The sequence below is a fragment of the Erinaceus europaeus genome, chromosome 17, assembly GCF_950295315.1.
Source record: "Erinaceus europaeus chromosome 17, mEriEur2.1, whole genome shotgun sequence".
Lineage (NCBI taxonomy): Eukaryota > Metazoa > Chordata > Mammalia > Eulipotyphla > Erinaceidae > Erinaceus > Erinaceus europaeus.
The window spans coordinates 31,855,482-31,881,909 of NC_080178.1; the positions used below are offsets into that span (position 1 = coordinate 31,855,482).

The window sequence follows — 26,428 nt, forward strand, 5'->3', positions numbered from 1 at the left end:
GGGGGAGGGGTCTCTGTTTTGTAGATAGTAGGCATATTTTAGTTAAATTGTGAAAGCAGTTCTAATAATAGCATTGCTTTGAAATACTAAACGATGATCCCACTTATAGAAGTTGAGAAAGAACAGAAAGCAGAACACAAAGCAGAATTTGTGCTGGGATAGGAGTATTGCACTGAAATAAAAGACTCTGGGTTGCTGGGTAGATTTTCAGGTCCAATCTAAGGGGTTGGGGGTAGGAACACAGACCTTTGGTGGTGGGAATGGATTATACTATTACTATACCTCAATTAATTTATAATCTTATAAATCACTATTCAGTATGTCAGAGGAAAAAATAGAACCCTAGTTGACTAGTAAAAGATATGGACAGGCTGGGAGTCTGGATCAACCAGCAGACATCCAAATCCAGAGAAGGAATTAATTACAGAAGCCAGAACTCCCACCTTCTGCACCCTATACAGAACTGTGGTCCATACTCCCAGAGAGAAATGTTAGGGGACTGACCAGAGGACTCTGAACCCCAATTCCATCAGGACCCAGAGAGAGAAGAGGAAAAAATAAAAGACATTTGAAAGTAGTAATATAGTTGTGACTTAGAAAGGAAGACAGTTATAGAAATAATAGTCAATCCATATCTGTGACCTTGGGAGAACTATTGCAATTTTTTAAAAAAAATTTATTTATAAAAAAGAAACACTGACAAAACCATAGGATAAGAGGGGTACAACGTCACACATTTCCCACCACCAGAACTCCATATCCCATCCCCTCCTTTTATAGCATTCCTATTAACCCTCATTGTCATGTTAGAAAGTATCTACAGTATTACATTTTCAACAAATGTCTATTGAGATTTATAGGTCAAATAGTTTTGTATGTGCATTCTTTCTGTATTGATCACAATTGTGATCAATATTGTTTAAGATTGATGTTTGTTGCTCTATAGTAACTTTACCAGTAGCACATATAGCATAAGTTAACTATTTTATTTTTGCTTGTTTGCCACAAGGATCATTGCTGGTAGTCAGTCACTGTGGGAATACCATTTCTGGAGGCCACTTTAAAAATGTGAGCTCATACCTACAAGGATGCAGACATAGGTTCCTGTGCTGAATATGGGCCCCAGTTCAAATCGATAGGGTTTACAGTTAACAATATTTATGTACTTTCCCCATATTTGGGAGCTACTCTCTTCCCTGATCCAGCTTTCTAGTCCTTTTTCCAATTTATGACATCATCTCCCCAGACAATAACTTGGGATGTTAGCTGTCAGGCAAAAACTAATAAAGCCATGGGCCCCTTGGAATATACCTAAAATAGACCTATTAGTTTTTTCCAAAATGGAGACCTGCCCCCCCCCCCCATCTTCATCGCAATATTCTTGCCTTTAGGTTCATGATTAGTCAACAATTTGTTCTGCTTTATATCTTACCTCTTTTGCAGCCACCAGGTTCCAGATGCTACCATGATGCCAACTGGACTTCCCTGGGCAGAAGACCCCACCAATTATGTCCTGGAACTCCACCTCCCCAGATCCCTGCCCCACTAGGGAGACTAGGAGAATGGATCGACCTGCCAATGCCCATGTTCAGTGGGGAAGCTATTACAGAAGCCAGACCTTCCATCTTCTGCACCCCATAAAGATATACTCCCAGAGGGATAAAGAATAGGAAAGCTTTGGGGGGGGGGGGTGGCATAGGGAGCTCTGGTGGTGGGAATTATACCCCTCTTATCCTTTGGTTTTCTCAATATCTTCATTTTATAAATAAAAAAAATTTAAAAAATAAGTTAAAAAAAAACAGGAGGGAGACACCTGCAGCACCATTCATTCCTCCTGAAGTTTACCCCCAAATGAGGGAACTGGGGGTTTGAACCTGGGTCCTTGTGCATGGTAACATGTGTACTCTTCATGGGTGAGCCACTATTCAGCCCGAGTTTTGCTTTTCTAGATTAATTTCATTCTAAAATTAATTAACCACCTTGAATCATATTTAAGCAAAAAATACACAAAGATTCTAATACTATATTTAAAAAATTTTATATTTAGAAGCTAGTGGACAGTGATGCCAATTTTTCTAAAACACACCTTTTATTACAATACACTTTAGATAGACCTTTTCTTGTAAATATTTTGCATCTTTATTGAAAAGTTTGGTTCTCTAAATAATTATCATGAACAAATATTAGAAAGCCATTGATGAAATTTTCCACTGAAACAATATTAGCACCTGTGAAAATAACAGCATTTTACCAAAAATGTGCAAAGATAACATTCCAATTTTCAAGTCATTTATTCTTAATTCTTATTATCATTATTCACTGGATAGACAGCCAGAAATTGAGGGAAGGAGAGAGATAGAGAAACACTTGTAACACTGCTTCATCACTCACAAAGCTTTTATTCCTACAGGTGGGGCCTGAGGTTCAAACCCAGGTCCTTGAGCATTGTAACATGTGCGCTCAACCAGGTGCACCACCACCTGGACTCTCAAATCATTTATTCTATTGAAAAGATATTCCTGTTGTAAACAAAAGAAATCTAAGCTAGTAATTTGTCTTTTATGAAAATCTTTAACACTACTATGTCATTCTTAGAAGCACAAAACTGATGTAAGTAGCCCAACTAAGAAAGTATTATGATGGAAATTTAGACAGTACTGGTTACTATGTTTATTTTTTTTTTAATTTTTTAACTTTACTGGACAGAGACGGGCAGAAATTGGGAGGGAAAGGGAAGATAGGGAGGGGGAGAGACAGAGACACCTGCAGCTCTGCTTTACCACTTGCAAAGCTTTCCCCCTGCAAGTGGGGACTGGGGGCTCGAACCAGGTGTGCTACCACCCAGCCCCTATGTTTGTATCCCATGACAAAATATTTAAATTCAGAAAACAAAAATTGGTATCTGATTTAAGTATTTAGAAACTATTTAAAAAAAATATTTGGCCAAAGTTCTGTTGAAACATGGATAAGGAGTTGATAAATTGATTGTATATTGGATAATCAGGTGAATGAACAATTATAATTTAAAAATAGCATTTCAAAGTAAAAAAGAAAAATAAATGTTATTTTAAAGAGATACCAAAAATTAACAAGAACAGAAAATGAGTCTATTTAATCAGACCAAGTTTAGTTTCAAAGACAAAAAAAATATCTCAAATTGCTGACTTGATTAAGTAGATTTACTAAATTTAGGGAGAGCAAAACAAAAATAAATAAGGTACAGTGGCAATGTCCTAGGTGATAAATTAGAATGACAGATAAGTATTATAACATCAATATTTAATCAATTTCTGAAAGACAGTGGGCTGGGGTAGATAGCATAATGGTTATGCAAAGAGACTCTCATGCCTGAGGCTCTAAAGCCCCAGGTTCAATTCCTTGTACCACTATAAACCAGAGCTGAGCAGTGATGTAGTTAAAAAAAAAAGGTTTATATCTGTTGTCTCAATGTTTTGTAAACTGTCCACTTTCCTCAAGATTTGCAGAAAAAGCCTTTTTATAGTCCCTGATTACCTCATAACACTGATTTATCACAAATAATTTACCGTGTTCATATATTGCATATATAATTGTTTTATTTTTTAATAGTATATATTTTTTATATATTTATTTTTCCTTTTGTTGCCCTTGTTTTTTATTGTTGTTATAGTTATTATGGTTGTTATTGATGTCGTTGTTGTTAGATAGGACAGAGAGAAATAGAGGAAGGGAAGACAGAGAGGGGGAGAGAAAGACACCTGCAGACCTGCTTCACTGCCTGTGAAGCAACTCCCCTGAAGTTGTTGAGCAGGGGGCTCGAACCAGGATCCTTACGCTAGTCCTTGCACTTCATGCCATGTGCACTTAACCTGCTGCGCTACCGCCCAACTACCCGTAAGATTTTTTTCAAGAGACAGAGAGCAAGACCACAGCATTAGAGCTTCCTTCAGTTTCCACATTTTTATGCTTTAAATATTCTATCTCTTTATTTCCTTTAATGTGAAGGGTTTTTTTTTTAAGCCGTTTAGCTAGGACATATTTACTTTGCTAGTTCTGCTTTCACTAAGTTTCTCTGACTACAACACACAGAGGCTTTTGGACAGAAGCATTATCAACATTCCCATGACCAGTCATTCCTTTTACAAATGCATTCATGTTTGATTCACATTTTACTTCTAGTAACATCCCTATCTTTGCTACACTTTAGTTTTTGTTGCTCAGTCCTTAATTAGCCATATTTGTAAAATGTCACATGGAAAACAAGACAGCACAACACAACTACATATGTGCTGCCCATGAGTGAACAGAACAATAAATGGGCAGAATCTGAGAGAAATACAGTGACTGCTCACAGGTTGTCAAGTTCATTTCTTATCCACATAGTGAGTTTTGACTGACAAGTTAACTCTGGAAGAATTTCATCTAATTACAGCTAATATACTGTGATGACGAGATTTAAACTATGCTGTTGGGGAACTATTTAACAGAATTATCATCATCAAGATTTGTGGCTATGAAAACTATGCAAACAGAAAACTGCCTGCACCCTACTTATGTTCACTGACGTAGACAGGCTTAAACTGACTGGAGTGTTAGCCCATTTAAAATTTCATAAGATAGTAAGTCCTTAAGTGCTATAAATAACCCATCAGTGTATACATATCGGCAGTCAATTTTAACATCTATCTTAGAACAGCAGAACTTCAGAAAGAGAAAAGATCCTATAGCTTGATGCCACAGTTTATCCAGCATGCTTATTATGAATGATTTCTCCTCCTTCAATTTCAATTTGCTCATATAGCCACTTGCGGTCACAGCGACATTCTGCTCCACATTTGTTAGATCCACAGGCAGGACAAGCATAGAAGCATCCTAAACAGTCTTCATCGAGACAGTCACAGAGGTCCATTCCACTGAAAATCAGGAGACCTTGGCTATCATAGACCTTACTCTTTGCCGGAATCACTTGTCTGTAAATAAATAAATAAATAAAATAAAGTAAAAAGGGAAAATTAGACATCACATGTCAGTCAAAAGTTCAGGGCGCCAGTATGCCGGACTAGCTTCATGGCTGGAGACAGACGACCAGGGACACATGGCAGAGCGGAGAAGCAGTATTTCTTTATTCATGAGTGAATGGTTCAAAAAACTAATCTAATCTAATCACAACCCAATTTTGTCTTGCCTCTCTCCTCCAGCGGTAGAGTCAGGAACCAAGGAAGTACACAGGATAGGGGGCGGGGAGACGCAAGAAGGGGGGGGGGCAAGGACTAAACCAAAATCTCCCAGAGGCAGGGGGAATGAGACCAAACCAATGTGACAAAATGATCATGTAAATAGACCACAACTTCAAGCAATGTAACAGAAAGGATCCCAGAAGCAGAACTAGAAGCATACCAACACTCACAAATATGTTATTTTAAAATATTTAATTGGAAAGAAGGTAATGAAAAACTATTTTCATTAAGAAGCCAGGGAGATAGTTCAGCTTGTTTAGTCCTACTACTTGCATGCCTGGCGCCCAGAAGTCCCAGGTTCAATCCTTGGTACCACTTTATGCTAGAGCTGAGCTGTGCTATGGTAGTATCTCCCTCTTTATGCTAGAGCTGAGCTGTGCTATGGTAATCTCTCTATCTCTCTCTCTCTCTATCTCTCTCCACCCTCTTTCTCTCATAATAAATAAATCTTAAAGTTAGGAGATAAAATACCTCACTTTTAATTAGTAGTAACTGAACCCCATGTAAGAACACTATGCATCAGACCTGTGGGTTGTATGATTTGTTTAGCCCTGCCAAAGCAAGCAGAGTTTTTTCATAGCAACGTTCATCACCAACTTTTAAATTCAAAATTTTGTATGACGCATGAAATGCTGTACATTTCCAAATGGACCTTGGCAGAAAAAGGGTTCCTCACCTCTGCTCCAAAGTGTTGAGACAGGGGCCAGGAAATAGCTAACCCAGTGGGGCATGTGCCTTACTACTCACTAGCAAGGCTCTGGGACAGAGCCCTGATGCCACATCAAACACCAGGCAAGGTGGAGCAGTGTTGTTTTCCTTTCTTTTTCTTTCTACCCCTGAAATAAGAATGGAAAAGACTGCCTAGGAGTGGTGGAGCTGGGAATGCCACAAAGCATTGAAACAAATCCAAAAAGCTTAAACTTGCTTCATGAATTTGTTTAAAAAGTGATCTGGCAGGGAGATAAACAAGAATTTTCTAAAAATGAGGAAGAAGTCTGTCAAAAGTATTTCCCATTTACTGTTTTTTTTTTTTTAAGCACTCTGAAGGTTTTGTTTGTAAAGAAATTTGGGCTTGAACTTTTTTTTCCTGCCTTCAGGGTTATTGCTGGGGCTCCATGCCAGTATTCCAAATCCAGTGCTGCTCCTGGAGGCTATTTTCCCTTTTGTTGTCCTTGTCTATCGTTATTATTGCTGTCATCATCATTTTTAAATAGGACAGAGAGAAATCGAGAGGAGGACAAGATAGAGAGGGAGAGAGAAAAGATAGACACCTGCAGACCTGCTTCACCACTTGTGAAGCGAGCCCCCTGCAGGTGGGGAGCTGAAGCAGGATTCTTCCACTGGTCCTTGCACTTTGTGCTATGTGCACTTAACCCATTGCACTACTGACCAGCTGCCCCCCCCCCCATTTACTGTTTAAGAGTAAAGAAAATGGGTTTACAGCTTTGTAAATAGTTTTATTTTTATGACAGTATAATACACTTATTTATATATAATTATTAATTTAATTCTCATTCTTTGACTCCAGGAGATGGCACAGTGTATAAAGCACTGAACTCTCAAGGATGAGGTCCTGAGTTTAATCCCTGGCATCACATGTACCAGAGTAATCTTTGGTTTGTTCTCTCTCCTCCTAGCCCTCTCATGAATATATAATTGACTCTTCTAAATCTGGCCTAAACATACTTAAATGATTCAAAGCAAAGCCTTAACCAATGAAATGGGATGTGCAGAAAATAATTCTGAATAATTATACTAGCACTTCAATTATCAGTTTATATTTTATAGATATGTTCAATTTGAAAAGTCATCCTCTAGGGCTGGGGAAGATGAGCACCTTGGTTATGTAAACAACTGTCATACCCAAGACTCTACTGTCCTAGGTGCAGAACTTGCACTGTCCTAAGCCATAGCTGAGCAGTGCTCTATGGAAAAAGCTAGCTTCTACCAATTTAGTTTTCATTCATTTTGTTGACTGTACTACAAATACTTTATTTCAGACAAGAATAAAAAGGTAAAAAAGGTAACCTTGCATTCTCACACAATTACTTTAACCTGCTACCTACCCATTGAGTACCGATAGACCAATTATAGATCAATACTTTTCAAAATTCAATTATTCTGAGAAGTATGTTTCAATTATTTCAATTCTCATGTCAAACATACTATCTTATTCACTTCACTGATAGTTTATTAGTGAGACATATTTTTAGAGCTCAAAGAGTACATTAATTCATATGAGGTCACTGGAGGTTTTACTAATTCCAGATTATCTAAATTAAAACATTCAATTATTTAGATTAGAGTATTCAAAATCTTAAAGAAATGTAGCACCACAATACAGAGGTGGAATGGCAAATCACCAGATGTCTTAGTTTGCATGTAGCTTACCTGTCTGGACCAGCAGTTGTATTTTTTGTGAGCCTTCTTTTTTCTCTTTTACCAGTTTCTGGAGCAAATTCAGTTTGTTTTCCTGGGTTTGCAAACTGTAAGGACCTCAAAGCCTTAGCAGTTCTTCCCTGAATAAAGTGAACCAGAAGTCAATGAAAGCCTTGGCCATATATTAATATTTCAGAACATATATTAATATTTCATGTCACATGTTGATTCAGACTATTCCTTAAACTTATTTTGACTTCACCAACTTTATATTCATTGTATGCTAATTATAATAATGCAAATATGATTTTCTTATAAGTGAAATCCTGATCTATGTAAGTAACACAGCAGAAAACTGACTTCTATACATACGTCTGAATCTGGTTTTCTCCTCTGACGGTCTTCAGAATCTATATCCACACTTCCGTTGATGATCTGTGTACACTTTGGACAAAGTTTCCAGCCAGGTACAAGCTGTCTCCCAAATTTTGCACTCAGAAAAGTAGCATCATCTAAGTCAATTACATGCAAATTTTTCTTGGCTAGTTTCTTGTGTATGTTAAATGGGTCACAACATGACTTCTGCAGATCCTCAAATCTGTCAATGTAAACTTTTGCATGATGGAAGCAAATTGTATTATTCCCAGAAAGTGTCATTCCAGTTCTAAGCTGCAGTAAAAGCATATCATTCGATGATAATTCTTGCAAAGTCTTGAAACCCGTATGACGAGTATAGTAGGTTTTATGGCACTCGTTTGTGGTTCGAAGTTGGACTCCAACTGAGCATGGATCCATCATCCTTACTTCTAAATAAATTTCTTCTGTTTGTTTTTGTCTAGAAATCTCTGTTGTAGGTCACCCTAAACATGAAAGAACAAAAGTAATTGAATTCTTGAGAAAACATTAAAGAGAGATTTATGCTTCAACCCTTTTATGTGGGAACCTGAAAAACTATTTCATAAAATTCCACTGTCTATTAAAAAGAAAAAAGAGTTTTCTTGAGAAACAAGAAATAAAAAGGCACATATGGAAAGCCTACAATAAATGTTTCCATGTCCAATTTAAATTTTATCCTTTCAAACATTCCCAAAAGTGAAAATCACATGGAAATACCTGGAAACAAAGCTGTGTAGGGCAAGAGAGAGGCAGACTAGGAGTATGGATCGACCTGTCAATGGCCATGTTCAGCGGGGAAGCAATTACAGATGCCAGACCTTTCATCTTCTGCATCCACAATGACCTTGGGTCCATATTCCCAGAGGGTCAAATAATAGGAAAGCTATCAGGGAAGTGAATGGGATACAGAATTCTGATGGTGGGAACTGTGTGGAGCTGTACCTCTCTTATCCTAGGTTTTGTCAGTGTTTCCTTTTTATATACCAAGATAAAAAAAGAAGAGAAAATGTTTTACTTAAAAAATGTGTAAGAAGTGAAAAGGAAAAAGAAGTATTACTCAAAGATTATCTAAATATTTGCAAGGAAAATAATAAAGAGGTTTAACAGAAACACTACTAAAAGTAGTAAGATGACTGAGCAAAAAAAATAAAAATCACCATAACATTGTTTATAAAATGTACAAATCTTACAAAAGACACACCAGATTTCCATGTGTAAAAATACACTGAGCCTAAGGCTGGTCCTTGCGCTTTGGTATAATATGGATGAATATGGGATGATCTCACCCATCAGAAGAACTTAAGAAACAAGAACAGAAAGGGGAAACACAAAGTAAAACTTGAACCGTATTATACCAAAGCAAAGGATGCTGGCAAAGGAGAAGGATGGAGGGAAGAGAGGCTTTGCAATCCTGATGCATGGTGGTCAACAAAGACCTAAGTCCAGGGTGATGAGTGTTTTGCTGACACTTATTGTGAAGAGATGTGTAATTTTACCCATGTGTCAACAACTGCACTGTAAGCCATTACACCTTCAATAAAATGACAGAAAAAAAATAAGCACGTTTTGTTTTACGTTTGCAAAAAAATACATTAAAAAAATAAACCAACACATAGGTAAATGCCTTCCAGGAGTTCTGACACTAAAGCTCTTACGGTAACTTAAGTAGAGGAGGGAGTCGGGCGGTAGAGCACAGCGGGTTGGGTTAAGCGCAGGTGGCGCAAAGCGCAAGGACCAGCCTAAGGATCAGGGGGCTCAAACCTGCAGGGGAGTCACTTCACAGGCGGTGAAGCAGGTCTGCAGGTGTCTATCTTTCTCTCCTCTCTCCATTTCTCTCTGTCCTATCCAACAACGACGACATCAATAACAATAATAATTACAACAATAAAAGAAGGGCAACAAAAGGGGATAAATATAAAAAAAAATGTGTTTTTAAAAGAAAGTAGAGGAAAATATATCTGCTTCGATGGAAAGTTGCATGGTTGTGTTCCTGGATGTGGTGCAGTGGATTGGCCTCTCAAGTGCACTGGCCTCTAAGGAGGTCCTGAGTTCAATCTCTAGCAGCACATATGCCAGAGTGATGTCTGGTTCTTTCTCCTCCTATCTTTCTCATTAATAAATAAAATCTTAAAAAACAAAACAAAAAACAGAAAGTTGCACAGTTGAGAAAAGAGTTGTAGGATTTTTACATTCCTATTATATGGGGGCTCTGAATTACTGTCTTTGGGCCACTCTACAGCTCACAACTGTATTTAACTGACAGCAATGGAACATTCTATCTGATGGAGGCCCATTTGACTGTTCCACAGGAAGGTTTGCTGCCATCTGTTTATTTCAACAATCCTAATCAATAAAAGTTCCTTCTTTCTTTCTTTCCTTCCAATAAAGATACAAAGGGAGAGAGTGAAAGAGACCACAGCATTAAAGATTCTTTCATTGTGATGGGGCTGGTTTTAAAACTGGGTCATGTATATAGCAAAGCAGCATACTATTCAAGCAAGCAAGCTATTTTGCCAGCTCAAGTATCCATCCTTTTAACTGGCCATATCTCCCTCCCCTCTCCCCATCACCTTATTGGGTGTGGGATGGAGCTATGGTTTACAGTTAGATACTGACACATGGGTACAATTTCTCATCTCCCCATGACATGTGTTTGCAGAATACTCTCATCCCTAACTTGACCAGTACAGCATCTAGTATGTCTCATGGAAGAAAAGAATAGACCCTACTTCTTACAGGATAACATGCAAATTAACAGGAGATAAAAACAGGGGGTCAGGCTGTAGCACAGCAGGTTAAGCACACATGGCACAAAACTCGAGGACTGGCGTAAGGATCCGGGTTCAAGCCCCCGGCTCCCCACTTGCAGGGGGGGCGCTTCACAAGCAGTGAAGCAGGTCTGTAGGTGTCTATCTTTCTCTCCCCCTCTCTGTCTTCCCCCTCCTTTCTTCACTTCTATTCTATTTGGCAACAACATCAATAACAACAATAATAATCACAATGATAAAAACAAGGGCAACAAAAAAGGAAAATAAATAAGATAAAAATAAACAAAAATGCCATAAATGTTCATTTAGACCTGGAGTGTTTTCCCCCTCTATTTTTATTTTATTTATTTTTTTTAGAAAAATAGCATCATGATACAAAAAGGTCAGGTACTCAAACCACACTGTGGGAGGTGGGAATTACAAATACTAACATTTATTTAATTCCTGATAGGATCAATAGGTCTCCTAAGGCTATTTCTGAACCGTTCTGGGTGAATTTTACTTACTTACTTTTCATGTGAAATAACAAAAATTTCTTGAGCACATGAAATTTTACCTGGGACCTATGCTCTGGTTCTAAAGTCATCTATGTCTCATTCTGTATTTGTTTCTGTTGATTCAAGAATGTCCTCTCATTTATGGAAGAACTAGGAAAAAGATCTTCAAAACTTCTATTCTTAGCATCATATATGAATTTGAGTGATTAACTGAACATCTTGTCCCCACTGATTAAGGACACTAAAACTGCTTTCTAAGGAAACAAAATTTAGTACTAAATTTTTATCTACCCTCTGTTATAGTAAGCTCTTCCTGAATAAGTTGGCCTCCCAGCAAAATATGCCTGGGTCAACAATAAGATCTGTTCTACTTTATCAACAAGACTACTTTGAGAGGGTGGTAGAGCTTATGGTCAGAGAATTGTTTATTCCATTATCCCCCCCAATGCCCCCCTTTTTTCTTTCTTGTGATAAATAATTCTCTTGAGTAAAAGTTCCTACTGACCCTGAATTTGACTTTCATGTCACGAATAATGCCAGCTTATAGAATAAGGTCTTAAGCATCATCTCTTGATATCCCTTATCAAATTATAAAGAAGATAAGCTAGCTGGACTAAAGAAGCTAAGAAAATTCATATAAGGCTATATGGCTAGCTAGCTTTCCTAAGGTCTAGGAAATTAGCTTGAAAGCTGACCACCACTGTTAGGATTCAGGTTCAGGGCTGGAGAAATTGTTCACGAGGTAGGATATACCATGCATGTGGCCTGGGTTCAAACACTAGTACCACAGCACAAGGAGAAAATCTAATGTTGTGGTATTTCCTCTCTAAATAAATAAGCAACATGTCCCATAAATTGCTGAGCATATAATATATATAATCAGTGAGAATGGTAGAATTTCAAACAATAATCTATACTATAGACAATTTTAATTGTTTATAGTAAATTACTAAATACCAGATATAGTCTAAGTACAAATATTTCACTACTCTTTTGACAGGCTAGAACTATCATCCTCCCACCCCAATTTATACACAGAAAAACTAAAGCTTGGAGCTCCAGTGGCCAAGCCTAGTACAGTGTTTGATGTAACAGATACGTATGTTTGCTGACTGAATAAAAACATAGCTAACTGAATTCACTTTACATGAAGAATCTTTTAACTAGGACCTGAAAGTGTCCCCTATCACCTAACATGTTCCTCAGTTTATAACTTTTCAAACAATTTTACTTTAAATTTTTTACTATATTTATTTATTGGGTAGAGACAGCCAGAAATCAAGCGCTAAGAGACAGAAAGAGACAATACCGCAATACTACTTCACTGTATGCAAAGCTTTTCCCCGCAGATGCAGGCTCTAACCGGGGTCTTCCACACTGCAACATGTATGTTCAACCAACCACCTGGCTCCCTAAACAATTATACTTTTTAAAAAATTTATTTATTTTCCCTTTTGTTGCTCTTGTAGTTACTGTTGTTGTTATTGATGTCGTCGTTGTTGGATAGGACAGAGAGAAATGGAGAGGAGAGGAAGACAGAGAGGGGCAAAGAAAGACAGACACCTGCAGACCTGCTTCACAGCTTGTGAAGCCACTCCCCTGCAGGTGGGGAGCCAGGGGCTCGAACTAGGATTCTTAGACGGTCCTTGTGCCACCTGTGCTTAACCCGCTGCCCTACTGCCCAACTCCCACAATTATACTTTTCAAAAAAATATTTATTTATTCATTTGCTAGGAAAGAGAAATCAAGAATATGGAAAGATAGAAGCAAGGGGGTTTTACTACTTTGAATTTTCCTGCTGCAGGTGAGGACAATTTTACTTTTATAAATTATTCACTAGTTTTAATGGGAAAGAGGAAGAGACAGAATATGAGAGCATAGAGCATCACTCTGGCATGAGGTGCAGGGATAAAATCCAGAACGAACCCCTTCTGCTTGTGCTGTGCTCTACCACTGAGCCACCTCCCAACGGCTTACATGCTCTGTCCATTTGTAATTTAGAACATTTTGGGGATAATTCAGCAAACCTGTGTCAAAGCCTTTTTTGAAACTCTGCAATCCTTCTTTCCCTGAATAAAACCGAGATAGACTAAACTCTGGCCGGAAGCTGATGGTTTGAGCCTGAGACAGCCACTCCCAGAAAGCAGAAGCAGCCACCTTCCTACTTTCTTTTGGCTCCGAACCAAAACAGAAACTTGCTTATCAGAACACCAGTTGCTGGGGCAAGCAGGGCTTCTTGGTAGACAGCTCAATGAAGTCTACTAGACTTAGGGTGTATGGCCCTGACAGCGGTTTTTTTGTTTGGTTTTACTTTTCCAATCATCTCTTTTAATTGACAGAGAAAGGGAGAGAAGAAGAGAGAGACCTGCCGCACTGCTTTACCACTTCTGAAGCTTCCCACTGCTTAAAACCCAGCCACTCTGCATGGTAATAATTCCACTCTACCAGGTGTCGCACCACCCAACCCCTCTTTTTTATTCTTTGATTTGATAGGACAGAGAGAATTGAAAGGGAAAGAGGAGAGAAAGAAATATCTGTAGCACTTCTTCCACAGCTTGTGAAGCTTCCTCCCTGAAGGTGGAGAGTGGGGGACTTGAACTCTAGCCTTTGTATATACTAACCAGTGTGCTCAACTAGGTGCACCACCACCTGGTCCCTTCAGTCATTTTTCTTTACAAGCTCTGAATGGTCATTACATAGTCCTCTATTGAGCAAGTCCTGTCTTTTCCCTTTATAAACAAGTGTGATTTCCCCCACCCCTGAAAAAAATTGTACAGACTACTCTGTCAGCATACTGAACTCTGTATAAGACCAGACGCCGTCCCTTTTTAGGTGTACCACAACTTTTTTCCTATTACTTGTCAGCTGCTGAATGGAAGGCAGGGGCTCTATCTGTGGTGACATTTCCCGTAATATTCAAGGCATAAGAACTTCCAGCACTTCCCTTTTTACAGTGTTCGGTACAGGCTTCTTTTTAAAAAAAGTTTTAAAAATTATCTATTTATTGGAAAGAGACGGACAGAAATTGAGAAGGGGGAGATAGAAGAGAGACAGAAAGACACCTGCAGCACTTGCAAACCTTTCCCCCTGCAGGTGGGGGCTGGGGCCCCAAACTGGAACCGGGGTCCTTGAGCACTGTAACATGTGGGCTCAAGCAGGTGCTCCACCACCCGGGCCCTACTACAGGCTTCTTATGTGTTAGATTTTGCATATATATATATATATATATATATATATATATATGTATATATGTATATATATACACACACACACACATATATATATATATATAGACATGCAAAATATATATATTTAAACCAAAGTACTGCTCAGCTCCGGTATATGTTGGAGCTGGGGATTGAACCTGGTACCTAGGAGCTGCAAGTTGTTTTGCATAACCATTATGGTTATCTTTCCAGTCCCCCTTAACAAATTAATCTCTGTGAGGTCAAGAGGTCATGAGTCTTCTTGACAACCATGACTTCTCTCCCTAGCACAATACGGCACTTCATGTCTTTTGAATGAGTATTAATGAGTCCATGTTCTAAAAGCCTGATTCTCACATCAGGGAGTCTGAATCTCCCCCAAATCAACGTGACTAGGTCTCCAAGGAGCCTGTAATTATTCCCCACCTAACCCTGCTGTGGTCACATGCATCGTCTAGTTTAGCTGCACAGAGTCCCTAGATCAGTGCGAGGAGCATGTACTGTGCTCGGCAGGGCTGGAAAGAATACACGCGGTTCTTCCGGCCTCAACCACACCCGGGGGGTGGGGGGAGGCGACAAAAGGTTATGAGAGCACAGTAGCCCTCGGCTAGACAGCACCAGCAAAAACTCCGGATCTATCTAAGGAAGAGACAACCCGGCAGTAGCTACGAAAAGCTGCGGGCTCGGCCCGAGTGGACGCAGAGACCTGGGGAGAGAGGCCGCCCCGGGACGGAGGTGGAGGAGGCTGGACCCGGGCTCAGATCCCCCCCGCGCCTCCTCCACTCGGTCCCTCGGTGACACCAGCCGGCGCACGGCCTCCTGTCTCTCCCGATCTCCTTTCGCCACACCCACCCCTCACCAACTGCCCCTCGCCCTCAACACACGCACCCAGACTGCGCTTTGCACCTTACCGCGAGCACACAACCTCACCGCTCCGCGCGGGGACTTGAAAGGCGCTTTTTAGCGGGTCTGGGCGCTACCACTGAGAAGACGGCGAATGAGGGCGAGAGAGGCTCAGCGCGATCATAGAGAAGAGCTCTGGGAGGCCTAGAGTGGAGCCGGGCCCGGAGGCCTCCGGGGCGGTAAAGGCGGAGTCTTGTGAGTTGTGGAATGACTCAAGGTGAGGCAATAGTTGGTTCAGAATTTTTTTGTTTTGCAGCCAGTTCTTGGCGTTTAGGGAGCTGGGAAGGTCCTGGGACCATCTCTTAGGAGATGAACGTTTGGGTAATTTGGATTGTGCTCACAGATCCTTATTCTTGTGCGTGGCAAATGTTTGCAGTTCTTTAACCCCAGAAGAAGGGGATGAATTCAAAGGAGCTCAAAAACAGACCTTTATTTGAGGAAGCACACTTTCTTTTCTTGAGCTCAGGAGAAATGTATTCCAAAGTGTATGTCTTTATTATAAACCATACAGATAGCTGCGTTTCACGTTTCCAGTAACATGCAAGTTCCAGGAAGTAACTTGTGGGGAAATAAAATGTTGTATGCCTTGGGCTGTCACAGTTTAGGGCTCCTTTAAAGTGTATTGCATTCATCTAGAACCACTTTTAGATGGAATAAGGTGCAAATCAGGTTTGCTTCACGGGGGACTCAGAGGCGGACAATAGGGTCCTCCCCCTGCAGTGCTTTGCCTTGCACCCCTTACTGGTGTCCTTGCCCTGCCACGGTTGGATGTCTCGATGCATAATTCTGAGTTTTATGCCATCTGAAAAGGGGGTCTGTCATCCTCAGGTTCAGCCAGGCCTCTGTCAGCCAAATCAAGTCTGTGATAATGTATTTGCAAAGGTTTTAATGCCAAGGAGTCAATCTGCTGTTTTATAAAATCAGTAATCTTATTAAAAATAAAGGGTCTTAAGGTAACCATTAACAAAAGACTAATAAGGGTCTCATAAGGGGCTCTGTAGTGACTCAAGACTATTTGTGGTGGAGTCTATAACCTGTTGTAATTTGTCAGAAAATTCATGGGAGGAGTATATAGAATATCCTAGCACGCCACCAGCAAGTCTAAGGGAAGCAGTTAGTGGATGTGATGTCCAGGGGAAGAAACACAGCACATCTGGTCTTCTGGTCAGCGCCAACTGATGACATTTTTCTTCTTCATAGAGGGTCAGCTGTGGAACAAGCAAAACTAGGAGGCAAGGACCAGGTAGAGAAGAATTGACATGAAAATATAGGATGGTGTTTACCAAAACACAGAGGAGGTGCATACACATTAGAAGTCAAGGCGAGGTTCCTTGAACATCGAGGAATATTTTGAGAAAAGTGAGCAGTCAATAAACATGCAAAGATGAAGTCAGCAGTGGTAGGTCAGCAGAAAGAGAAGACTTGGATAAGCTGGTGAGGTTAGCTGGAGTATATACTGCCATGGCGTCCTTTGTGGTAAGGACTTACCAACAGGGACTCTGTGGATTTTGCAAGAGCAATGTCATCCACCATAATAAAAGGAAAACAAACATGGACATCCAGTGTTGAAAAAAGAGAAAAAGGAAATATGTCTCTGACTGGAAAAGTGGGTGGCTTTGTCAATGAGATATAATAAATGGACAATTAGAATTTTTGTAAATATTAAAAAGATTTAGTATGTTACTTCATTGACACTTTAGCCAACTGAATACTGGGGGGTGCATTTCCCTTCTTTTTTTTTTTTAATTGACCTTAAGGGTTTTAGTTTTAGAAAAAATATCAACTGAGAAAAAAGTTTTTTTGTTTACTAAACATGGGCAGGTGAATTACATCAATCTGTCAGAGAGCATTGGCTTTTATCAATGGAGATTAATCTTAAAAGTCTGAATAGCAAGATCTTAATTAAACAATGTAAGAGCCAGTAAAGTGCTCTCACTATGGCAGGTCAAGCGTTCCAATTTTAAGAGGCTTGTAAAAAATGAGAAAAATTTTAGGATATGAGTGACTTTAGGAGTCATCACACACCCATAAATAAAAAATTAAAAATGTTTCGTTTTAAATCTTACCATATGAGCAGTCAGTTCTTCATGTGCAGATGTACCTATAATTATTTACTTAGGGAGAGAACTTGTACCAAGTTAATTGATGATCTAATGGTTAGAATTGGCTTGAGTTTTTTTTTTTAATATGATTTTAGAAGGCTCTTTATTAGAATAAACCAATATGTTATAGAAAGTCAATACCTAATGTGTTGACATGATAAAATGTTTACCTTTTTTTTTGGCATTATTTTAAACTGATTAGACAGTTTAAGCACACTATTATACCTTTAGTTTACTAAGACCTTTACTCATCACAAGGCTATCATGAGTAAGCATAGATATAAATGGATTTTACTCTTTAGAACTCTAATATGGCAACTTAAAAGGCTAAAATAAAACCTCATAGTTTAAATGTTCAAAATATTAATTTTGTTAAATCAGGATTTGCCAAAACAAATCTTCTATCAGACCAAAAACACCATTTATTACCTTAATTTATCAAGAATAAACCTCTGGCAGTGTCTTAAAACCAGATAATTTTTAAAAGCAGAAAGATATAAAGAGGAAAACCAGTGTAAGAGCCTCTGGCATGTAAATAATTAACATAACTATTGTGTTATCTTTTACTAACCCAAGCCAGTCTTAAAAACAATTTTAAGTAAAATGTTAAACTTTGTTTGTTAGGATCTTTGTTTATCACAAAGCTATCACACCCTTAGGGCAGCTATGAACAAGGGTGGGTACACAACTTAATTGATCTTTCACTTTGATTTGGATAGGTAACTTAAAAAGCTAAGATAAACCTTATAGCTGAAATGTTAAAATAAATTTTTACTGTTAACATTTCTTTTAGATGACTATTTTACACTAAATAATTTTGTTGAATCACATCTGTTGAATGAAAATTTTTTTATCAGGCCAGGAATAGCACGTTTAACCCTTTTTTTCCTGGCAAGGCCACTGCTCTACACTGACTGGGTTATTAGAAAGTCAGTTCAAGGATGGAATTAACAAATTAACAAACAGTGGCAGTTGATATTGGGGTGCTGGTAATATCTACAATTTTCACAAGAGTGAGAGAGACTGTAGAGGCATTTTACCATGTCTAGATATCTCATAAAATCTTTTAACTAATGAATTGATGTTGATATTAGCTATCAGAAGGACGAAACTGTCCTATATTTTACTTTGGTAAAGGTGTGCCAACTCTATGAGTCGGGATCTTTAAAACCACATTTAGCTTAACTAAATCTTATTTAAAACTTAAAACAACCTTTAGTTACTTAGGGGTTAACACACATTAATGAAAACAAGGTTAGCACAGACTTAAAATATACATTTTTGGTGAAAAGAAAATTTTCCCTTTGAAAAACCGCTTTGGTTTTTGGATTCCTAACTCACAGACTATCTACCCAGGAGGGGCGTTTGTGGCTAAGGGAATGATTGCAGTCTTTGCCAATCTGTGGAGCAGGAGCTCTGTGCCGTGATTGGCTGTGTGGGCGGAACAGGCGGGCTTAGTTTACCGCTGCACCGCTGCGCAGAGAAAAATCTTTGGAATTCTTTTTCTGGGCTAAGGTACATTTTACAGTTTTAAAGAAAGTGGTCTAATCAGTATTATTGGCCAAGTCAAGGACCGGAGCACAAAACGGAGGGGTGGTGGTGTAGGGAGGCAGTCTGGACAAGGAAGAGCGTAGGGGTTAGGGCTAGCCAGTTTGAGCCTGGCTCCGAGTAACAGGGAAAGCCAAAACCGGTTTTGATTTGGATGGTTTAGTCTTAGTTTTAGTTTTAGGGATTGGGTTTAGGTTTTTTGGTGAGGCTAAAAATGTAAGCTCTTCTGTAACTGCAGCTATTTCTTTCATTAATTGAAGCTGCTCTCTCCGGTCAGTAAGGACCTTGCAGAGGGTGGCAATTCCTGTAGGGTCTCCTGAGCATGCCCACCTGACAGAAGGATTGTCAAGGAGAGGGTCAGGCTGGAGAGCAGGGGCATGGATATAGGGAGGGGAATTAAAGGGAGGAGGACACCAATCAGGATTGTAGTATCTGGCAGCCTCTTTTTCTAGCAAAGCCTCATTCTCTGCGGGAAGTGCTTCAGGAGAGGGGGGGGGTTTGTAAAACTGGATAGAGGCAGGGGAAAGAATGCTGGGTTTCATTCTCATGTGAATTAGCAATAGGAGGGTCAATGGAGGGAACTTTAGTGAGTGAGGTGGAACCTGTAGGGAGGGGAACAGGGCTTTTACTTTCAATGGGTGCTGGGAGGCTTTTATTTTGACTGGGTACTGGGGGATCAAGATCAATAATCACAGAAGGGCATGGGGATGGGGACTTTGTCCTGGACAGCGGACTAGAAAGTTGCCAGAAGACCTTTTCACCCTCTGTAATAAGGTTTTTAATATCAGGGTGATTATTATAGATTTTTAAGATATCATTAATTAAATTCCAGTAACAAAAGGCAGAAACAGGTACACGTTCAGGACCAAAAGACTGATAGTGATCATTAAGACAGTCACCAATTCTCCTCCAACGCTTCTCATCTATAGTGCCTTCCTGGGGGAACCAGGGGCAAATATTTCCAATATAATCTAAAAACTTCTTTAATTCTTTCTTTTTAACCCTGTTTCTTTGTGTCTTGAGTGACTCCTTGAGTCCTTTAATGAATAAATAGTTTGCTGAATTCATGTCCCATGGTATTGCTTACCTCAGCCGCTGTGACACTCTCCTCCAGATGCGACTCACGGTTGGGTATCTCCGTGGCCATCTATGCGAGTCTTTGTGTTACCCCCCTCGGGCCGCGGTGACTCAGTGAGTTCGGGTAGGCCTACCCTCTCGATCAGCGGAGTTTCTAGGTCCAGAAGGCTTCTTCGCCCCACGTTGGGCACCAGAATGCCCCGACTAGCAGGACGGTGAACAGGGGCTAGGAACCCAATGAGACCTGAAATGAAGGAACATGAGACACGAAGAATGACAGCAGGACAAGTTTCTGATCAAGCTGCAAATTTTTATTGTGAACACAGGCATTATAATGCTTTGGGGAAGGAGAGGGAATGCTGGAGGAGGGGGGAGGGGAAGCAAACTTCAAAGCAGAATGTTCCTTGCAACAAATGGTGGAAACCAAGCTGTGTGTTGACTCACTTGTGTTGACTCACTTGATTACTGATAAATGGTTTACCTAAGGGGAAATGGCCTGCCCAGGGGGGAATTAACACTTGTCTTGAGGGGTTCCGTTGTCTCAAAGCTTATCATCTATCAAGCAGAGAAATGGCTCCTGGCACCCACCTGCAGGGAAGTCGCTTCACAGGTAGTGAAGCAGGTCTACAGGTGTCTATCTTTGTCTCCCCTTCTCTGTCTTCCCCTCACCTCTCCATTTCTCTCTGTCCTAACAACAACGACATCAGTAACAACAACAGTAATAATTACAACAATAAAAACAAAAACAAAAACAAAGACAACAAAAAAAAAAGAGGAAAAAAATTATCAGCCACTGGAGCCTGGTGATGGCACAGTGGGTTAAGCACACATGGTTGGCGGAAAGTCCACGGACTGGCATCAGGATGCTAGTTCAAGCCCCCAACTCCCCACCTGCATGGGGTTCCTTCACAGGCGGTGAAGCAGGTTGGCAGGTGTCTCTTTCTCTTTCCCTCTCTATCTTCTCCTCCTCTCTCCATTTCTCTCTGTCCTATCCAACAACAATAACAATAACAACAATAAACAACAAGGACAACAAAAGGGAGAAAAAAAAAGAATTACCAGCCACAAATTCTGTATCCTACTAAGTTATCTTTCAAATATAAGGGAGAAATACATATCTTTACAGACATTCAGAAACTGAAGGAATTGGCCAGTACCAATCCTGCCTTGCAAGAATTAATGAAAGGAGTCCCACATGAAAAGAAGCAGCAAAGGAATTCCAACTTTTAATGAGATAGTCAGTTTTAGAATGGAACCAGGAACACAACAACAACAGGGAAAGACACAGGAAAGGGGAGAACAAAAGAGACATAGTGACACAGCCAAATGTTGGTAAACTAAGGCCAGGTGTTGGGACATAAAGACAGCCTCAATAAATGTGTGAATATGGAAATCATAAAAAGTATCTTTTCGGACTATAATACTTCAAGGTTAGAAATCAACCACAGGAAGAAAAAAAAACACTCAAACTGTGGAGACTGAATAATATACTTCTGAATAACACCTGGGTCACTGCAGAAATCAAAAGAGAAATTAAAAATTACTTGGAGAACAATGAAAATAAACAGACTGTGGTCCTGGGGGTGGTGCAGTGATAAAGCTTTGGACTCTCAAGCATGAGGTCCTGAGTTCGATCCCCAGCAGCACATGTGCCAGAGTGATGTCTAGTTCTCTCTCTCCTCCTTTCTCATAAATAAATAAAATCTTTAAAAAAGAAAAGAAAGAGACCAACTGGCAGACCCTGTGGGGTACAGCAAAACTGTCCTAAGAGGGAAGTTTATAGCAATACAGCCCATATTAATAAACAATGAAGACCTCAAGTAAGCTACCTAACATCACAATTGAGCCTACTAGAAAAGGGGCAACAAAAAGACCCAAAAGTTGGCAGGAGGAAGGAAGTAGTCAAAATCAGAGCAGAAATTAATGGAATAGGATAAAGAAAGAAGATCCAAAGATTAATGAAAACAAAACCTGGTTCTTCAAAAGGATAAGTAAAATAGGTAAACCACTGGATAGGCTCACAAAAAGAAAAAGAGAAAGCCATGATAAAAACTATCAAGAATGAGAGAAATGGAGTTACAAGTGAAGATGGGGAGATAAAAAAGAATCATGTGAATATTATGAACATCTGTAGGAAATAAATTGGACAACCTAGAAGACATGGATGCATTTTTAGAATCATACCACCTGCCAAGCTTAACCCAAGAGGAAGTACATAGCTTAAACAAGGCAATTACTTGTTTAGAAATCAAATCAGTAATCAAAAGTCTTCCCAAGAATAAAAGCCCAGGCCCAAACCAGAAAAGAACAGGTGTTGGAGAGATTGTGAAGAAAAAGGAACTCTGCTACACTGCTGGTGGGAATGCAAACTGCTGCAGCCCCTTTGGAAGATGGTATGGATAGTTTTTAAACAAATAAAAATGGAATTACATTATGATCTAGCAATACTACTCTTAGGCATTCATCCAACAGACATTCACACAATAATTCAAAGGGACATATGCACCCCTATGTATATAGCTCCATTATTCGCAATGGCCAAAGAGGGGATAAAGCCTAAATGCCCATCAGGTGTTGACTGGCTAAAGAAGTTATGAAAGAGAAAATCCATGGAATACTACTCAGAATCATAAAAGACAACATAGATGGAACTTGAGGTGAATATGCAAGCAAAGTATGTCAAGAAATAAATGACAACTAGCAGATGGTTTCACTTATATACGGAATCTAGAGATCTGATTCACATGACCTTGCCAAAACAAATAAAACAAAACAAACAAACAAAAAAACACCAGAAGCAAGAACTGTATTTAAGACTTGTGAGAACTATGATGGTGATCTTTTGGAGGTGGGAGGGTGGGGATACAGAACTTTGATGGTAGGTTTGGTTTGGAACTATATATTATAATCTTACAATCCTATGGCATACTATTAATAGCAAGTAAAAAAAGAAAAGAAAAAGAAGAGATCTATGTATACCTATGTTCATAGTAACACACTTTGTAATGATCAAAATTTGGAAGCAATCCACATGTCCAATGATAGAAAAGTGGTAAAAAAAATATAAAATAAAAATAAAAATCCTGGGGTGGGTCGGGAGGTGGCACAGTGGCTAAGGAATAGACTCTCAAGTATGAGGTCCTGAGTTCAATCCCCGGCAGCACATGTACCAGAGTGATGTCTGGCTCTTTCTCTCTATACTCCTATTTTTCTCATTAATAAATAAATAAAATCTTAAAAAAAAAATCCTGGGCCAGGTGGTGGCAACACCTTGTTGAGCACACATGTTGCAATGTGCAAGGACTCAGGTTCAAGCCCCTGGTCCCTACCTGCAGGGAAAAAGTTTCACAAGAGGTAAAGTGGTACTTGTAGGTGTCTCTCTGTCTTTCTCCCACTTTATCTCCCCCTTTCTCCCAATTTCTGGCTGTCTCTTCCAATGAAATAAATGAAGATAATTTAAAGAAAATTAATAAAAGGGGTTGTGGCACACCTGATTGAATGCACATGTTACAATGCACAAGGACCTGGGTTCGAGCTCCCAGTCCCCACCTGTAGGGGGAAAGCTTCATGAGTGGTGAAGCAGGGCTGCAGGTGTCTCATTGTCTCTCTCCCTATCATTCCCTTCCTTCTTGATATCTGGCTGTCTCTATTCAGTAAATATATAAAGATAATAAAAGAAAATCCAAAATGAGAATGATGTCACTTAGAGGCAGCATTTAATAAATAGGGACAGGGAAGGAGAACACAAATTGAAACATGGACCGGGCATGGTGTATAGCACCAAAAAGAACTTGGGGAAGGAGGGGCTGAAGAGATCCCTGCGGTTCTGGTGTATGATTATGTAGGTTGTGGGTGAGAGTGTTCAGACAGAATTTTTACAGGGAGATGAGAAATTAAAATGTCCCATTAAAAAATTCCATAATATTGCTCTCCAGTGTTACAGCTTAACAGTAACCAAAGAACAAGACTAAGGCCACATGGAAGACAGGGAGTTAAGTTTATTCTACTTTAACAGGTTACAAGCTTGTACTACAGTACCCAACTTTTATCTGTTTCAAACTGAGTGTGGATCAAGCTGATTGGTTATACACAGAGTCCATTAAGGTGCTGAGAAAGGTGAGAGCAGGTTGGCTGTAATCAGAGATACTGGAATGCGGAAGTGAGAGTCAACCAGCAGCAGTTATTTTCATTCTTTTGCCTATAGATTTTTCATTTCAGTACCCATGTGCCAGTGACTGGATTATAAACCATTAACTCCCTTCGCCAATAAAAAAAATGACTAAAATGAAAGAAAGAAAAAAAGATGACAGTTGATGGAGCAGTGACTTTTCTGCGTCAAGTATCTTATGTCATGCAAAGGGATATAGAGTTTAGATAAACATGAAACAGTAGTATGTAATGAGTTCCACGTTTGGGACAAGATCTACTGGCTCTCTAAAAGGGACACGGTAAGTGAAGAAGGATGAATTCTTAGTAATTGTTTTCATTTTTTGCTAGCATTCATGTTGAATTTTACCATGCCATAGAGAAGTGCATACATCTATAACTTGATACATTTTTATATCTATATAACCACCATCCAGATTAAGAAATTACCCACTACTCTAAAAACCTCTTTTATGCTGCCCTCACCCTCAATTATTGTCATTTGGGGGTCGGGTGGTAGTGCAGCAGATTAAGCAAACATGGAGCAAAGCACGAGGACAGGTGTTAAGGATCCCGGTTCGAGCCCCCTGCTCCCCACCTGCAGGGTGGGCCCTTCACAAGAGGTTAAGCAGGTCTGCAGGTGTCTCTCTTTCTCTCTCTCTCTGTCTTCCCCTCCTTTCTCGGTATCTCTCTGTCCTATCCAACAACAATAATAATGACCACAACAACAATAAAGAACAAGGGCAACAAAAGGAAGAAATGGCCTCCAGGACAAGTGGAAAAAATTATTGTTTTTCATCAGAGACTAGTTTTGTTTATAAACTTTGGAATTCTGACACATATAATCTTTTGTACCTGACTGCTTGTGTTAAACATTATATCTGTGGAAGCTATTTGTGTTATGCATAGCCGCACTTATTTATCACTGATGAGTTATATTTCTCTTATATGTATTATATGATAAAGTTTTATATCATCCATTTCATTGTTGCTGGACACTAGGCCGATTTCATTTGTTCCTTTTAGAAATAATACTTCTGTGAACACTTTTTTGGTATACATACATGCAGATTTTTCTTTATATGAGTAGTAGAATTTCATGGTAGAGGGTCCAGAGGTAATGCGCCAGTTAAGCGCACATGGCGTGAAGTGCAAGGACCCCCATAAGGATCCAGGTTCAAGCCCCCCACTCCCCACAGACAGAGGGGTTGCCTTGCAAGCAGTGAAGCAGGCCTGCAGGTGTATACCCCCCCTTCAATTTCTCTCTTTCCTGTCCAACAACAGCAATAACAACAACAACAACAACAAAATGGAAGGAATAGTGGATTCGAAGTGCAGGCACCCACCCAGCCTAGAGATAACCCTGAAGGCAAGAAAAAAAACTTATGGTAAACTGTTAGTCATAGGCAATGTATATGTTCATCTTGAGTAAGTGTTTTCAAAGAGATTTCTAAAGTTTTTAAACTAGTATACACTCCCAAATGGTTCACTAACACTTGGAATTATCAGTTATTATTGCTACTGTTTCCTAGAAGGTGCATAAATGTTTATTATTTTATAATTTTACACTTCAGGCACAAAAAAAAACCTAACCTTAGTTGAATTCTGAAAGTAGATGCCTGGTTCAAATTCTGGTTTAGCCACTTGCTAGTGGCATAACCAATGGGCATTACTTCAATTCTCCAAGCAAGTATAAAGAAAAGATAATATCTATTTTAGAGACATCTTGTTGGAGCTACATAAGAGGAAGTGTGTGTTTATAGAAAACATTCATACATATACTTAGAAAAACATATACAGAGAAAACGTCTTACTTGGTTAAGTTCCACTTTATTACCAAAGAGTATAACTCAGGAACAACCAGATGGAAGAGACACATGGGATAAGGTGTGTGGGAGCCTCCAGTGATCTCTGCAATGCACACCATTCTCTCAAACTTCCCTGGTGTACAACAACCTGGGAGGCTCTCTGAACCTTGTCCTTCTCAAGGTTTTAATGGTGCCTTTATATGTAGGCCTGCTTAATTAAATCAGTGACCACCAGTGATTAAACTCAATCTTTGGCCTTTTTCCCCAATTGGAGGTGGGAAAGGGATGGATCTAAAAAGTTTTGTCCAGGGCTGTTTCCCCTGGCAACCAGTCCCCATTCTTCCCTGACTTTCTACAAGTTCCTTAATTAGCATAAGCTTGG

General features: G+C 39.5%; 1 protein-coding gene across 2 annotated transcripts; it reads right to left on the reverse strand.

The window, feature by feature from the left end:
* Nucleotides 1-2,022: 2,022 nt before the first annotated feature.
* ARL14EP (ADP ribosylation factor like GTPase 14 effector protein) lies at nucleotides 2,023-15,506 on the reverse strand. 2 transcript variants are annotated; one of them, XM_016191464.2, is made up of 4 exons: nucleotides 15,374-15,506; nucleotides 7,968-8,455; nucleotides 7,608-7,735; nucleotides 2,023-4,949 (listed from the first exon to the last, which is right to left on the reverse strand). In XM_016191464.2, exons 2-4 carry the CDS (start codon nucleotides 8,391-8,393, stop codon nucleotides 4,721-4,723), a joined length of 783 nt encoding a protein of 260 aa, XP_016046950.1. In that variant the 5' UTR covers nucleotides 8,394-8,455; nucleotides 15,374-15,506; the 3' UTR covers nucleotides 2,023-4,720. The 2 variants fall into 2 exon arrangements, with proteins under 2 accessions (XP_016046950.1, XP_007530562.1); XM_007530500.3 differs by having other exon boundaries at nucleotides 15,351-15,485.
* Nucleotides 15,507-26,428: the final 10,922 nt, after the last annotated feature.

Bases quoted from the DNA above. Each gene is read 5' to 3' on its own strand.
- ARL14EP (XM_016191464.2), bottom strand. From the start codon at position 8,393: ATGATGGATCCATGCTCAGTTGGAGTCCAACTTCGAACCACAAACGAG. The intron at 7,736-7,967 runs GTATGTATAGAA...CACTTTATTCAG, and splicing joins GGAGAAAACCAGATTCAGAC to GGAAGAACTGCTAAGGCTTT. The intron at 4,950-7,607 runs GTAAGCTACATG...ATTTATTTACAG, and splicing joins ACAACTGCTGGTCCAGACAG to ACAAGTGATTCCGGCAAAGA.